We start from the raw sequence: 14,270 nt of genomic DNA on the forward strand, positions 1-14,270 counted from the left end.
AATATTTAGTATCTACACACACAGCGTTAACTAAAAACAATGACATAGCTTGACTCTCGAGAAATCAAAAGAATAGTCTAAGTAGACAGGGAACTTGGGAGAACACGTCTGCTTTGTCGAGAATCATTCTATTTCAACTAGGATACAATGTTAAAATCAACAATCATCAATGATTGTATTAAAACTATACTACCCATTTTCGTAACAGCCATGCAGCTTAAAAGCTCGCTTAATTCTTGATTCAATCACAGGCCTATCTGATTTTCAATTCTTTATAATTGTGACACTAAGACCTCTACTGATTGTGCACTCAATACAATACCAACACACTTTGTTACCATGACAACTGGAAAAGTTGCCGAAATGATTCTTTATCTACATTTCATTTAGAGCGCAATCTTTCAACGAAAATAAGTGAAAATTCTCAAGTAGCTTTTACGATGAAAAACCACATTCTCCTGACCAAGTATTGGCAATGTATGAAGATATGGAAAGGAGAAATCATCAAGTGAAACTAAACTTAAGTCTTTTAAATACTCTCTAGATCAAGAGTGGAATGAAAACAAATCAAGAGTCTCTAGCAGCTCTTTTCTTTTTCCTTTTTTTTTTTTTTTGCAATGATGCAACTGTGAAATAATTGCTATGTTATTAGACCCCACTGAGAGGCTTATAAATCTTGGAGTTTAACCTAAAACGAATGCGTTAATTATCATATATATTGATATTATATGTTTTTGTGTACCTTTCAAGTATATTATACAGTAATAAATGATTAAAACACTGCAACAAAACTCTACACAATTACAAGATATTTTTTTTAGTACGCGATTGCTCCCATACAAAATGTTAAATTTCTAGCCCAATTATTTCAACTCTCTCATTCAAACAATGACAAAATGGTCTCCTTGCCTTGCAAGTTTTGTAGGTCTATAATGCCAATGGGTTGTTATTCAAAACAGGACCCAAACAATTAAAAACCTAAACCTCTGAACATGCCCTTTAGATGAAAAAAACTATCTTTGCAAATACAGGGACGAATTACCTTTCACTCCTCTTCCAACGATGTTAAGTATTGGAATTATTTTAAGGCCATTTACTTCAGTGAGAAAAACTGATACAAGCATAGAGTAAGACTAGACTTCTCTTCTAAAGGAACACAAAGAGATCAATGCTCCTTTTTTTCCCAGCTGCAAAGGCTATGCGGGTAAAACCACCTCAAAAGTGAGAAAACAAACACTGAGAAAAGATTTTCATTACGACCAAAAGAAATACGTTTGTAACTTGACTTCTCTTATACATACATTTGCAGTACATAAAAATGCAATCACAGGAAATTTCTGTTTAAAAGAATCTAAGTCCCAAACTAAGGGCAAGACAGGACAGGGAACTTCTGGATTGTACTTGGGCCACTTCCTTCCATTCACATTGTTGCACACATCCACTTACATGTGCTTTCTATACTCTAAAAGGAGTCTGAATTGAATTTCTACAAGTTTTGTTAACACTGACTTTAAGTTCCAAAAATCAACGTGCCGAAATTAAACTCAACTATAATTATTAGAAATAACGTACAATAAAAATAAAAGTGACTCATGACCATTGCCCTTAACTGAACAACAACAACAACAACAACAAACAAACAAACAAACAAACAAACAAAAATTCATGTTTAAGGCAAGATGTATGTGTGTGTGTACTGAACAATGTTAAGTTTCCTGCACTGCAAGCCCCTCATACATGATTTGTATAACTGATATCAATTACCATGGGTCCTATATGGCCTCCTTTATCTCCCTCATAAGTAGGCTCAATAACAAAGAGCCGGAAAATGTTCCAGTACTCTTATGACATGGGACACTACCTGGCTGATATGTCATCATGTTTTGATAAGTACACGTATGCCTGTATACAAACTTTACAAAGCAGTATTTATTTCTTGACATCTTGACACATTTCGATCAAATTTCATGAACTGTAATCCTCTTCTATCTTTGTGATCCTGTACTTCTCCCTCAAAATACTGGTTCTCTTTTGTTCTGTAGAATTTTTTGATCCAAGTGGTAAAATTATGTACATTTGGTGACATTCGGCAATAAGATCTTATGTAAGTTACAACAAAAAACTTCATATACATGTACTGTAATCAGCCAGGACACTGTCCTTGTTAGAGAATGAATACCACACACAAACATGGACAATACAGAACCTTAATCAGAGGCAATTGTCCATTACAGATCTCATCTGGCATTTTTACACTAATTATTTTGGTTTGACCATTGTTCATTCTTAAGTTTTCAATTTTTTTTTACACAATATTTTATGTATGAAAAGAGCCATCTGGAATAACAGAAGGTGACAGAATTTGTAACAAAAATCCTCTTCACAGGTTTGGGATCATTGACAAACCATCTTCTAGGTGTAACACTCTTGCTAATTATGCTTACAAGAGGCCCCGTCGGACATCTGGTATTTTCGCGCGCGCGTGAGGTCAATATGCTAATAAGACTAGTAGTTTAAATTCTGTGGCAACGGTCAAACTAACATCCTTGGAGTTATATTAGAGCTAGTCGTTGTCACTGGTCTTGTAATTTCCTTTTCGCGATCATCGCCTACCAGAGGTCAATCATTCATTTCGGGAAAAAGCTGTAAGTTTGTGTTTTTCGTGGTTAGTCCTTTCAGCCGTCTAATGTTGTAAATAATTGTTTATTTTTGTTTTCCTTTCAGTCAAACTCGTTGTCGTAAATAAACTTAAACGTCTGTTCTTTTTTAAAACGATGTTTGGAGACCGGTCAGGATTGGCTTCGCGATATGGCGGTAACACTAGGTGTCACAGTTTAAGCCACTGTAGTTGTATTGAGGTGTAGCGTACGAGCCGCTGGCCGGTAGCTAGCCAAGAACTGATGTGCTTGCTGTGTAAGCAACTGTTGATCAGGTGTTTTACCAAATGCTACTTGTTCCCATGCTGTGTCAAGCTGCTAAGATAAACAAAAACAGGAATATACATACCATCAAAACAATTACAGCCACTCATATTGTCTCTAGACTAAGGACAAAATAATATTCTTGACTACACCAACTATAATCCAGTATTCTCATTTCTATACATGTACAATCGCAGCAACTACAAACAGGCTGTAACAGGCAAACTAATAATGGAATAGGAAAGAAGGTGTTTGTAATGATTTGTTCTCGGTCGAATGCTTTGAAAACAAAACAGCAATAATAATATTACCTTTGGTGTTGATTTCTAAGAGTCTCTTGAAATCGCAGTAAGCGCATGGGATGCTCGTATTACCACGTTTGTGATTAACTTGTCTCGCAGCAAAATACAGTGTTGCAAGTCTGCGGAATTCTTCACGTATAATTGGTCAATCGTGTGTAAATAAAGATGGCGTCTTCTTTCAAATAATTTAGCGTTTCCACAAACTTCCTCTTCGATTTCTGGCCGTCATTTTCTTCTTAATTTTCCGTGCCAGCGAAGTTCTCTCAGTATGAAGCTCAGTTTCGTTTCAGATTGCTAGGCGAAAACTTGTATTTTTGCGACAGTTCTTCCAGGCCTTTTGCCTGTTTTGCTGCTTGTTTTGAAGGGACAAACGAGGTGTCCCAAAGACTATGATAGCCCTCGAGGTCTTTTTACAGGACAAATTTATGACATTCCGAGAGTTACTGGGCTACTTCGAACACACGCTGACCTTCACCGTCCGCCATGTTTGTTTTGTTTGCCGCGCTTCGCGACAGCCAATCACAAGCGTTGAATTCAAATTTGTTGCGAGACAACTTGTAGCTTCAGAGGTAATGTGAGCAGTAAAACTAAAATTTGTTGCAGAAAGTAGAACTCGAGTCTACTTTGCGCAACATGTTGCCTCAACTTGCAACACTGTATTTTGCTGCGAGACAAGTTGGTCACAAACGTGGTAATACGCGCAACAATGTGTTTCAACTTGCAATGCAACAATGTTGTGAGACAAGTTGAAGAAAAATGTTGCCCGTATTACCGGACCTTTATTATATTTTTAGGATTTTATAAATTGCACATATCTCTATTTACCAGGGCACCTTTGGATACCAGCCTTCTCGCTGAATTGGCTACCCTGGTACAATAGTTACTTTATTTACTAAGTTTGTAAACTGACAAGATTTGAGATTTGTATTGGGGAACTAAGGTAGCTTAAGTCCACACAAGAGCCAAGTGGCTCATCAGGGCAGAGCTTATCCCGGTTTCTGTAGCATGAAGCGATTAGGAGTATCTCTACTCCCCCCTGGATGGGATGCTAGTCCATCGCAGGGTTACCCCCAACATAAGATCCGCCGGTACCTATTTATACACCTGGGTGGAGAGAGGCATTGTGAGAGTAAAGTGTTTTGCCCAGGAACACAACGCAATGTCCCAGGCCAAGGCTTGAATCCAGACCGCTCAATCTGGAGGCCAGCGCACCACCCATGAGCCCAATGCAACTCCCACAAATTACACAAACAAAATAAAATAAAATCTACCAATCATACCCCACAGACGTGACTTTTTAAACCCACTGAAGTACATGCAAACTTCTGTTTCTTGAGAGGTCCACTAAGATAATTGATGGTAGGGAAACAGGAAACCATTGATTGAGTAGACTTGGTGTGTTAATGAAAGGTGCAGTAATTTTAATTTCCTATTCTGGCTAAACTAATATTTGTATATCATCATAAGTTGTGCTTATTTCCAACATAAATGTTGCTGCAATTCTAAGAAACTGTTCCCTGCATGCAGACATCCCTCACATGTAGGAAACTTCTGCATCCACTTCAGCAGGGGTCACGGGTTTCATTAAGGGCTGGGCAGTCGGCAAATTGACCAGCTGTGGGGATGACCACCTAAAGGAAAGGTTTTCTTATAAAGAAGTTCAGTTTAAGAAGTTTTTCCCGCCTGTGAAAACCATTAACCCTCGTGCTGAAAATGTTAATGAAACCCCTGCTTTAGGCTACGAATCTGATGCCCCATCAAGACAATAAACACTAGTTTATCACACTGTTACTTCCCAACACTTGTTGCCTCACAATGCATTGAATTTGTAACAAGGAAATAGATGCTTATCATTTCTTTTGAACAATGTATGGCATTTTAAGCGTTACTTAATGACATACTGAAGGCTAAAGTAAACACTTGAGAGCCACAAGTCACCTGGATATCCACAGCACTAGGACATAAGAAATGTTCAACGCGTGTAGTTTGTGCTGCGTTTTTTCCACTTACTACAGTTTCAGATGGCACAGAACAGGGTGTGACGAAGGGGTTGTGCTGGCCAAAGATCTCTGAGGGCTTGATCAGGGATGAATCCTTGCATGACGAGGGTACAACTGATGTATGCACAACGCTCAAATCCTCCTGAAAACAAGAGCATGTATTAGAATAATAGCTTAAAAGATATGTGCGCTGATCGGTTTTAAATCATGTATCCCTAACTCGATAGAAACACAGAACTAGCACCAGCTATTGACGTAATGATGGCGCAAGCAAAGAGAATTTAGATTTTGATGATCAAAGTAAACAAGTTTTTTTTTCTTTTTTTCGTCGCCGTATTTCCTAAAAGAAATAGAAAACATGTTCTCCATAATTCTCTCAAGTTATAGAAACACTCGTGAAAGTTTGGAAGAACACAAAAATGTTGTGGAAACACTTGCTTGACGGAGCGTGTTCCCAGAGCATTTCTTGTTGTCCCAAACTTCCACTCGTGTTTCCATGATTCGATAGAAACAGGGTACATGTTTTCTATTTCTTAATAATTATGTTCCTCATTGATGGGCAAGCCTAAGTTGGTCAAAATTACGCTGCGCGGAAGCCGGTCTCGGCTATTCTTTCAATGTTGAAATTAAATGGGGCTATATTTCGGCCAGCAAGCTCGAAAACGAGCGATCAATTATTTTTCCCCTGACAAATTCAATGAAAACCAAGGTCATCACTGTTGAGTTGTGATGACAATAAAATCACAGAGCTACGGGCTGAAACTACAACAAAACTTTTAATGTCCAGTTCGGGTTTTGCCCTACAACAACTGCTGCGCCACGAGGCACCAAGGTACACGTGACTGCTAATCACATGACTATCGCCACGCGTGTCACGCCACAATCACCATTTAGTTTAGAGTCCCCGGGACTGGGAAATATCGTTCAAGTTCTTGGAAATCAAGCCTAAGTTAGTGAAAATCAAGCTGCGCGTAAGCCAGTCTCGGCTACTTTTTCAGTGTTGAAATTAAGTGGGGCTATATTTCGGCCAGCAAACTCGAAACCGAGCGTTCAATTATTTTTCCCCTTGCGATTTCACCGAAAACCAAGGTCCTCACGATTTATTTTAAATTCCCTGGGACTGCGAAATATCGTCCAAGTTCTTGGAAATCAAGTCTAAGGTTGCCAAAATCAAGCTGCGCGTAAGCCGGTCTCGGCTACTTTTTCAGTGCTGAAATTAAGTGGGGTATATTTCGGCCAGCAAGCTCGAAACCGAACGTTCAATTATTTTTCCCCTTGCGATTTCACTGAAATCCAAGGTCATCACGATTTAGTTTAGAAAATTACTCTAAATGCTAGGTGGAGGAAATAATTGGAATAAAATGGCTTACATTGCATTGCGTTATTTTTATGTCTCTGGGTTTCTGGAGGTGGTTTAGAGCCATTTAGGCGAGTGTTACTTTCTGGGGGTTTGCTTCCCCTAAAGAGAAACGAAACTTAGGAAGGCGACCTACTGGCCAGACGGCCCGCACTGAAAGTGCCATAAATTCCACAAAAATGTTCTAATCTCGTTAAAATTGCCTCATGGCAGCCGTCGTTAACTCTTCTTCCCATTCGCTTTTTCCCAAGGTTTCAAATAAGTTTACCTTAACCACCCGAGAACCGCTAGTTTTCCAGCTCTTGTTTTCCATTTTTGCTCCGTCTCGATCCGTAACCGATTATCTTGGCCTCCAACCGTCGAGAGGCACGGGGTATTTTTTGATGCGGTTGGAGACAACTTTGTCACGATAGCCCGGTCGCTAAGCTAGAAATTCAAAAAAAAAAAAAAACCTAAAACTGTGAGCCCAAAAATTAAATCACGCACAAAATATGTCACACCTTGCCGAAATTTACCGCCTGTTTCCTAGACGCATTACCGCGGAGTTTGTCATTCCTATCTGTATATCCGTAGGTGTGTTCCTACGAAATGTAAACTCTTGTACGAGTTAGGTATATATATAGGTGCTTCGGTTGTATTGTTAAACTTGCTGACGAAGCGTGCGTTAGTCACACGAAACGCATAGGAGAAATAAAGAAGTTACACAACTACAGTTCGCAGAGTGCTGCTCACTAGTTAAGTTTTTATTAAATTGTTCTAGTCTTCGAGTCTTCATAACATGATGTGCTAAACATATCTCTCGTCTGGTTTATTGGTTCACCGCTACGACACACTGTATGAGGTACAAGAACTGGCAAACCTCCACTACATGAGCTGCATTGCTCCGATGGATTTCCTCATTCTCGATATTTGAGCCACTCTACCTTGTAAACTTCTCGTCGTCTAGCCCTACAAATTTTTCTTCTCGCCTGAAGACGAAAGCGTAGTCTGCTTTACGCGACTCAGCGCCGTTAGATCGACTGCGAATAGGTTACGAATAAGATCCGAAACGACTCTGCTCGCAGGGTAGCTGCGAAAGATCCTCTGAGAAATCGAGTTTTTTTTATTATGAAATACAAACGCACAACATACGTGCAAACCATCGGAGGGGGTCTTATAACCGGAATTTTCCGGCATTTCCTTAATCTTCTTTCTTGCCCTCCCAACTTCACCCGTACATCGATTATTCACAATAGAACATGAAACCGTTGTCAAGTATCTTGTTCATCATGCGTTTTCAACTTCCGGTGGATTCATATGCCATCTAGAATAGTGTAAAAAGGTTTGAGTCACTAAAGGAGATGACTGTAGGGTTAAGGTGCGCGTCTGAATTGCAGTGGTTGTCAAAAAAAAAAAAAAAAAAAAAAAAAAAAAAGTCGGTTTCCTAATAATTTTTAAATAACAAATCCAAACAAAGACAGAGTCAATTGGTAGCGTCATTGCTACTTTTATTTATCTTTATCATAATCTAATATGTTATATAGCACTAAGTATGCTTTTAAACATCTATCAAATTTTCATATTGTACATTTAAAATGTATTATACCATCATTCAACCTAGGACCCTTTTCCCTTCGAAAGTGGAAGGACAGACAAATACCTTGTGTTGGCCGGTACGTTCTGCTATGTCATTGGTCCCTTGATAATATAAACCAAATGAAGTAATTCAGTAAGAATAAATTTCGATGGAGAAAATGTTGGCGAAGTCAACCAGCAAAAAGATTTCTGCTCAATATTCTTTGAGCAAATTGCATTTGTTTTAGTTTATTTCTTGTTTGTTTGTTTTTGTTTGTTTGCATTTCACTGTTTTTTTCTCCATGGCTTTTCCCGCCCTTCCGAAACTTTAAAAGGAAAAAGCGGCCCCGGGACAAGTTTGAAGTGTTCTATTTGCGAACGGGAAACTCCCTTGAAATAAAGCGCCTCTTTACGTTCTAATATGCAGGAGCTTGTTATTTACATAAAGGATAAAGGTTAATCCGAGTAACTGCATTGTGATTAATTATATATAGGTAGCACATGCAAGGAAAATTAGCGATATTACATTTCGGTATTATTCTATACCATCATCAGACTCAATTATACAAGGTTCATCGCCTGGTAGATTTACTAACTAATTGAACCAAATCGTTCTCTACCGAGTCATGTAGACTATTAACTATTTGACACGTTGAGTGCTAGAAAATCGCAATACCATAATCGCACTCAAGATGGTATAACATGACTATAAATTAAATCGTCAATTAACTTAACATCAATTTTAGTCACCTACTCTTAAACTTAAGATATAGGCAATAAAACACCAGATATACTTTTGTTCCTAGAGCACAGCGTCTTGTTTATTTTCCTTTAAACTACAATGAAATCGCGATTTCTCGAGCCCTCATTTTCTGAAAACTCCCGATAACTATAACCAAAACTCGTTTCCCACTCCTCACCCGAACACTCTACCTTTACCTCTGATTTCTCCAACAGTCCGATTTTTCGCTCTAATTTTCGTTTCCATTAGAGGTTCAAAAAATACGGATTCCATTGTATGTTCATCTGCTGTAGGTTAGACTTTCTCACGACGATAATTCTTTTGTTCTCTCATCGTGCTCGTTCATCTATAAAATGTGGGTTAATGTAATGTTTGAAAACAACAAAGCTGGACAGAGAAACTGGAATAGCTTTTCATAGTATCTGCATTACATGTCACGAAGAGGAACTACAACTTGTCTTTGCTGCTGAGGTTGTTTGCAGAAGAGAGCAAGTAAAGCTGATCTGTATTCTGGCATGCGGATAGTGTATAATATAGGATTTACTAGAGAGTTTGCATAAAATAAAACCAACAATGCAGAATTTAAATGAAAATCCACTGAAAAGGACAGAGACTGATATATTTTAAATTTGGTAATAAAAACGACATAACGGAATATAACGTATGGCAGGCACAACAGAAGAGATACAAAAGTCACAATTAACAATGTCATGGTCAGTTTTCTTTCTCTACTGGTTGCACCATGGTGTTGAGGCTGCCCTCCACAACGGACTTTAATAACAATGGACGTGTAAGAAACACAAATGATCAAAAGGGAAATTGCAAAAAATGTCACATATAAGTAAGCAAAGTAATATGATTCATCAAACTGTGCGAGAAGTATACAAGCTATTGTTACCAACCCAGATGAAACCCAAACAGTGGCAATTATTAATCGATATACCCGTTTTTTTAGCACACGATGCCTAAAAGGGAAGAAAGTCGCGTGCAACCGTTCTAAAGCGATGATGGCGATGTTCATAAACGAACCAAGGACGAATAACTTTCCTAGTACCATTAGAAAATAACCTGTCCAAAGTTCAAATGAATGCCCCTTCCACAGATTACAGAATACTCCAGGCCAATAGAACCGAAGAAAGACAACATCTCCTGCTACAAACATATCTATAACTGCCAAATTTATCACCAGGTACATGCTACGTTTCCGGAGATTACGGTTTCTTATAAACACAATTATCGTACAGAGGTTGAGTATAACTATAGCAACACACTCGACTAAGCATACAGTCATCCAAGGTATGCAGTCAGATAAAGACAGCATCTCAAAGCTCTGTCCTTTTCGTATTACTGTTAGAAGTAATTACTCGTCTGCCTGTGGAAAAAAATGAATTATTATTGCCTGGTTCTTTTTCTGCTTATGTAAGACATGCAATTACCAGGGAAGAAAAGCTTGCATAAATGTGCAGATTTTATTTTCGAGAGCATGTGCTGTAATTCCTAGGCTTTCGAGGTGTTGAAAAGCAGTTTTTAATATGTTGCTTTCAATAATTAGGTCTGTTGTAGTTTTTAATATGTCTGTTGATATGTTTGTTTTCAATAATTTGATGTACGCCCTAAATACCGAAAGCGTATGCTTAAATTTCGGGGTGTTAAGGAAAGGAAATTTGGTTCTTATATATTTACAAGATTTCACTCCACAAAAATGTAGAAGTTGTGTAAAGATTAAATCAAGTTTGCTATTTCTTTAAATCAAAAAGAAAGCTTACTTTAAATTTAACAGGTTACAAAATTTCTGACAATAGGAGATTGTCAGGTGTAGTTGAAAGGAATCTTTGCTATTGTAAACCAAATTAAGTGCTTATTACACAGCTCAGAGACGAATACACCACTCTATTCTGTCTTTCCTTTTCTCCACAAACGTCGTTTAACTTCTTGCCTTCAGAGTCATCTTTTCGCCCGATCAGCGTTGATGCCATCACTAGAGCTATTTTTTCTTTTAAATGTTTTATTGGATGGCCTCTTCAATCGAATCAGAATCTGAATTTAAAATACCGATGCTGTTGTTTATCTTTTACAGGCTAAAATTCTCCTGTTGTGACCGAACATAAATTTGTAACATTGGTGATATAATGCTGTTTAACTTGAACTAAGAATTTAAACCATTCACACCCCACAATGTGTAGATACGTCTAATGACGCACAAAGAACTAAGTAATGCTTTTCTTGGTATTAGAATGTTCAAATGGACTTAATTATGAAACATTCTGGAAGAGAGAACATCCGTAACGTTGGGAAAACTCAACGGCAAAGCATAACAATGATATATTTTAGGTTAAGTATCAAAAAGTGAACAGCTCCCAATTGGCTTGATGGTTCATTTGGTAGAGCACTGCACCGGTATCACAGAGGTCACGGGTTCGAACCCCGTTCAAGGCTGAATCTGAATTTTTTCCAGGCTATGATTTCACAACCGCTTAAGTTGTGTGTTTAACTGTGATGGTCAATCATGTCTTTCTCTACACTTGTATCAAAAGAACAGTTGAAACAACACTCAAACTAACCTTAGTCGAAGCTCTCCCCTTGAATTTCTCGTTGGAGAATAAATACACACTGTAAAGAAAATGATATAATAAGATAATTGATATAAAATAGAACGCAAATACGCAAGAAGTGACCGTCCTAACTGGCGTAGAATCGGGAAAATAATGTTGATAATGTATCCACCAGATATATTGTATTTATTTATTTTCATGCTTTCTCAAAGAGTGATTGTTATAGCATTGTAAAAACAAAGATTACAAAGCTCAGCAGTAAACAATTAAAGTTCTTTCCAAACATCTACGAAAACAGTTACCAGAACAAATACTGCGAAGATAAGTGAAAATAAGTTGAAACGCCTTCAACTTACCCAATTGTAAACAAGATGCTCTCTCTGGTGAGTATTTGAGTTAAAAGATCTGATAAATTTTTGCTGTAAAGAGAAAGACGAGTTTAACAGTTAGAGCGAAAATCTGTTACAAAAGTAATGCACCTCTATAAAAAGATAGACTGATATGGATAGAAGCAAATACTGGCGGCTAATAATGAGCACGTTTTTTGTGTTACGTTTTAATTTTCCATTCAATACAAATTGCTTTTTTCGGGATGTCTTGTCATCTATTTGTGAATAGCACAAGGCGGGTAAAGAACCTAAATAAGTTAAGTTAGAAATGATTTAAAAAAGGAAATATTTTCCTTTTCTCGCGGAAAACGTTCCTTTCTGCTGATCCGACATTAATTTATAACATTGTTGAGAACACGTCACCATTGTTGCATGTAAGCGCCTCAATATTTTACAACAATTTTAGTGCAAGGGGGAGGTAAAACGCGTTGTATGGCGTTCAGATCTACTACATCACCATAATGTCTCTATATTCAATTAGCTGCACATAAAAACAGAAATTCACTTTCCATGATATTAATCTGTTTTAAGTGACAGTGGACATTATCATCCATTTGGCATAGACTTCAACCCACCTTGATAGGAAACTTTAGATCCTGGTAAATAGACTCAGTGTAAATGAAAACCAGTCAAACTTCAAAGAGAGATATAATATTGGCCTAATGGAAAAATGACAAATGCAATTGAAAACCAAGCGTTAAAATTCTATGACGCTAAATAACTACTGACTTAAATAATGTTGGTGAATTTCCATCTTGGACTGTCTAGAAAACGTGCATTGCACCAAAAAGTAACGAGGAAATAATATGATGGCATCTAGATAAGTTAAATACCATTTTTATTTTGCTTCTTGATCTGAAAACAAAAGAATTTCTATAGAAACTCCATAAAAACGTTCAAAGAAAAAACATACAATGAGCGAATGTAACAATCACAGACTTAAAACATTTCTCGCACAAAACGTTTCTCTGCATGTTGGTGTTAAAACAGTACTTAAACTTAACGTTCTACAGATTTGTAATGAGAAACTTCTTGGTAAAGCATTTGTTGTGTTGCTTCGCGAATGATATCATTTGTTATGGTGATGACCATCTGAAGTTCTCATTCATTTGTGTTAAAGAAGGCAACAGCCTTTTTCGGAAATTGCGCTAAGGTTCGGTCTAAACATTCGCTGTTAAGATAGCACACGTCTCTTGTCAATAATTCTCCACCTCACCGAATTCCCTTTTTTACTGACATCTAAAATATCACGCCTGAAGTTAAGACTTATTAAGCTACGCCCACCAACATTCGTCGCTGCTTGATCTTCTTGATGCTTTTCGTCTTCAAAAAATCGTTCGTTTCGGTTGTTAAAACAATATTAGCCAAGAATGAAGCATACTTTTACTCTTTGAGTACTCCTCCTCACTAAATTAAATTCTCCTTTATTATTAACATTATTTTCTTTATATATGACTGAACTGTAAGAACCTTCGCTGACTGACCGCTGTGAAGCTTTGGCCAAATGTAGATCGGTTTACTTTGCTAGTACAAAACGAATTTCGGGGCGTAACTATTCTGCCGATGGATTATTTTATTAAAAAAACCCAAATTATTCAACATTTCTTTTCCTTTAAGACTTCCTCTCAGCTGCCTTAGAAGTTTAAAGTTATACAGGGATATCAAAGACTGTAATTTCACTTTGACGAATTCCTAACTCTCTGTTCAGTGTCGATTATTATGTTGTGGTGGCCCTGAATAATAGCTTTTCACTGTTATCCGGTAACAACAACAGTTTATAACAGCAACAGTTTATTTCTACTACTGTAAACAACTAAAAGAATTTGCAAGATTATAATTATAAATATATAAATAAACAGTACAGTACATACAGTAGTGGGACACCCAAAATAACTAAAAAGCTAAACTAGTTGGGTGACCGTAATTATAATAATTAAAAATGTAAGGGTCAGGAAAGAGGCACAACAAATACATTGGTACACATAAGTATCACAAACTTGGTACAAGATTAAATATACAAAACAAACTGTTAGTTACGTAAAATTTTTTAACTGTTTACCTTTCGGAAAACCTTGAGTCTACTGCCTCGAAGACTGCCGTTTACTTACGTCTACTGCCTGATTTTGATGCAATAAACAACGCTCTCAAAGCGACCTGGATCCGAAGACTTGATAACGGTTACCCTTCCGCGAGCTGGACGCATATCCCTGTTTCCATGTTAGAAAAATGTGGTGGCAAATTTCTCCTTAAGTGCAATTTTGATCTCAAAAATCTCAATGTAAGAATTCCTCTCAAATTTTACGAGAAAGCCTTGTTGGCTTGGCAGTCAATCAATTTGTTTACTCCGTCCTCAGAAGAGGAAATACTTGATGAAATTCTTTGAAACAATAGATTCATCAGGATTGGTAACTACTCAGTGTACTACAAAGAATGGCATGAAGCGGGTGTAGAAA

The 14,270-nt window shown here is 37.4% G+C and overlaps 1 protein-coding gene across 1 annotated transcript; it reads right to left on the reverse strand.

Annotated features, from left to right (window-relative positions):
• Positions 1-9,303: 9,303 nt before the first annotated feature.
• Positions 9,304-10,556, reverse strand: LOC145500877 (green-sensitive opsin-like). The gene has a single exon (XM_081480415.1). The coding sequence runs from the start codon at positions 10,195-10,197 to the stop codon at positions 9,304-9,306; it is 894 nt and encodes a 297-aa protein (XP_081336541.1). The 5' UTR covers positions 10,198-10,556.
• Between the last annotated feature and the right edge of the window lie 3,714 nt (positions 10,557-14,270).

This window comes from Orbicella franksi, chromosome 10 (assembly GCF_964199315.1).
Source record: "Orbicella franksi chromosome 10, jaOrbFran1.1, whole genome shotgun sequence".
Taxonomy (NCBI): Eukaryota; Metazoa; Cnidaria; class Anthozoa; order Scleractinia; family Merulinidae; genus Orbicella; species Orbicella franksi.

Excerpts from the sequence above, each read along its gene's own strand:
- LOC145500877 (XM_081480415.1), bottom strand. The coding sequence starts at position 10,197 with ATGCTGTCTTTATCTGACTGCATACCTTGGATGACTGTATGCTTAGTC.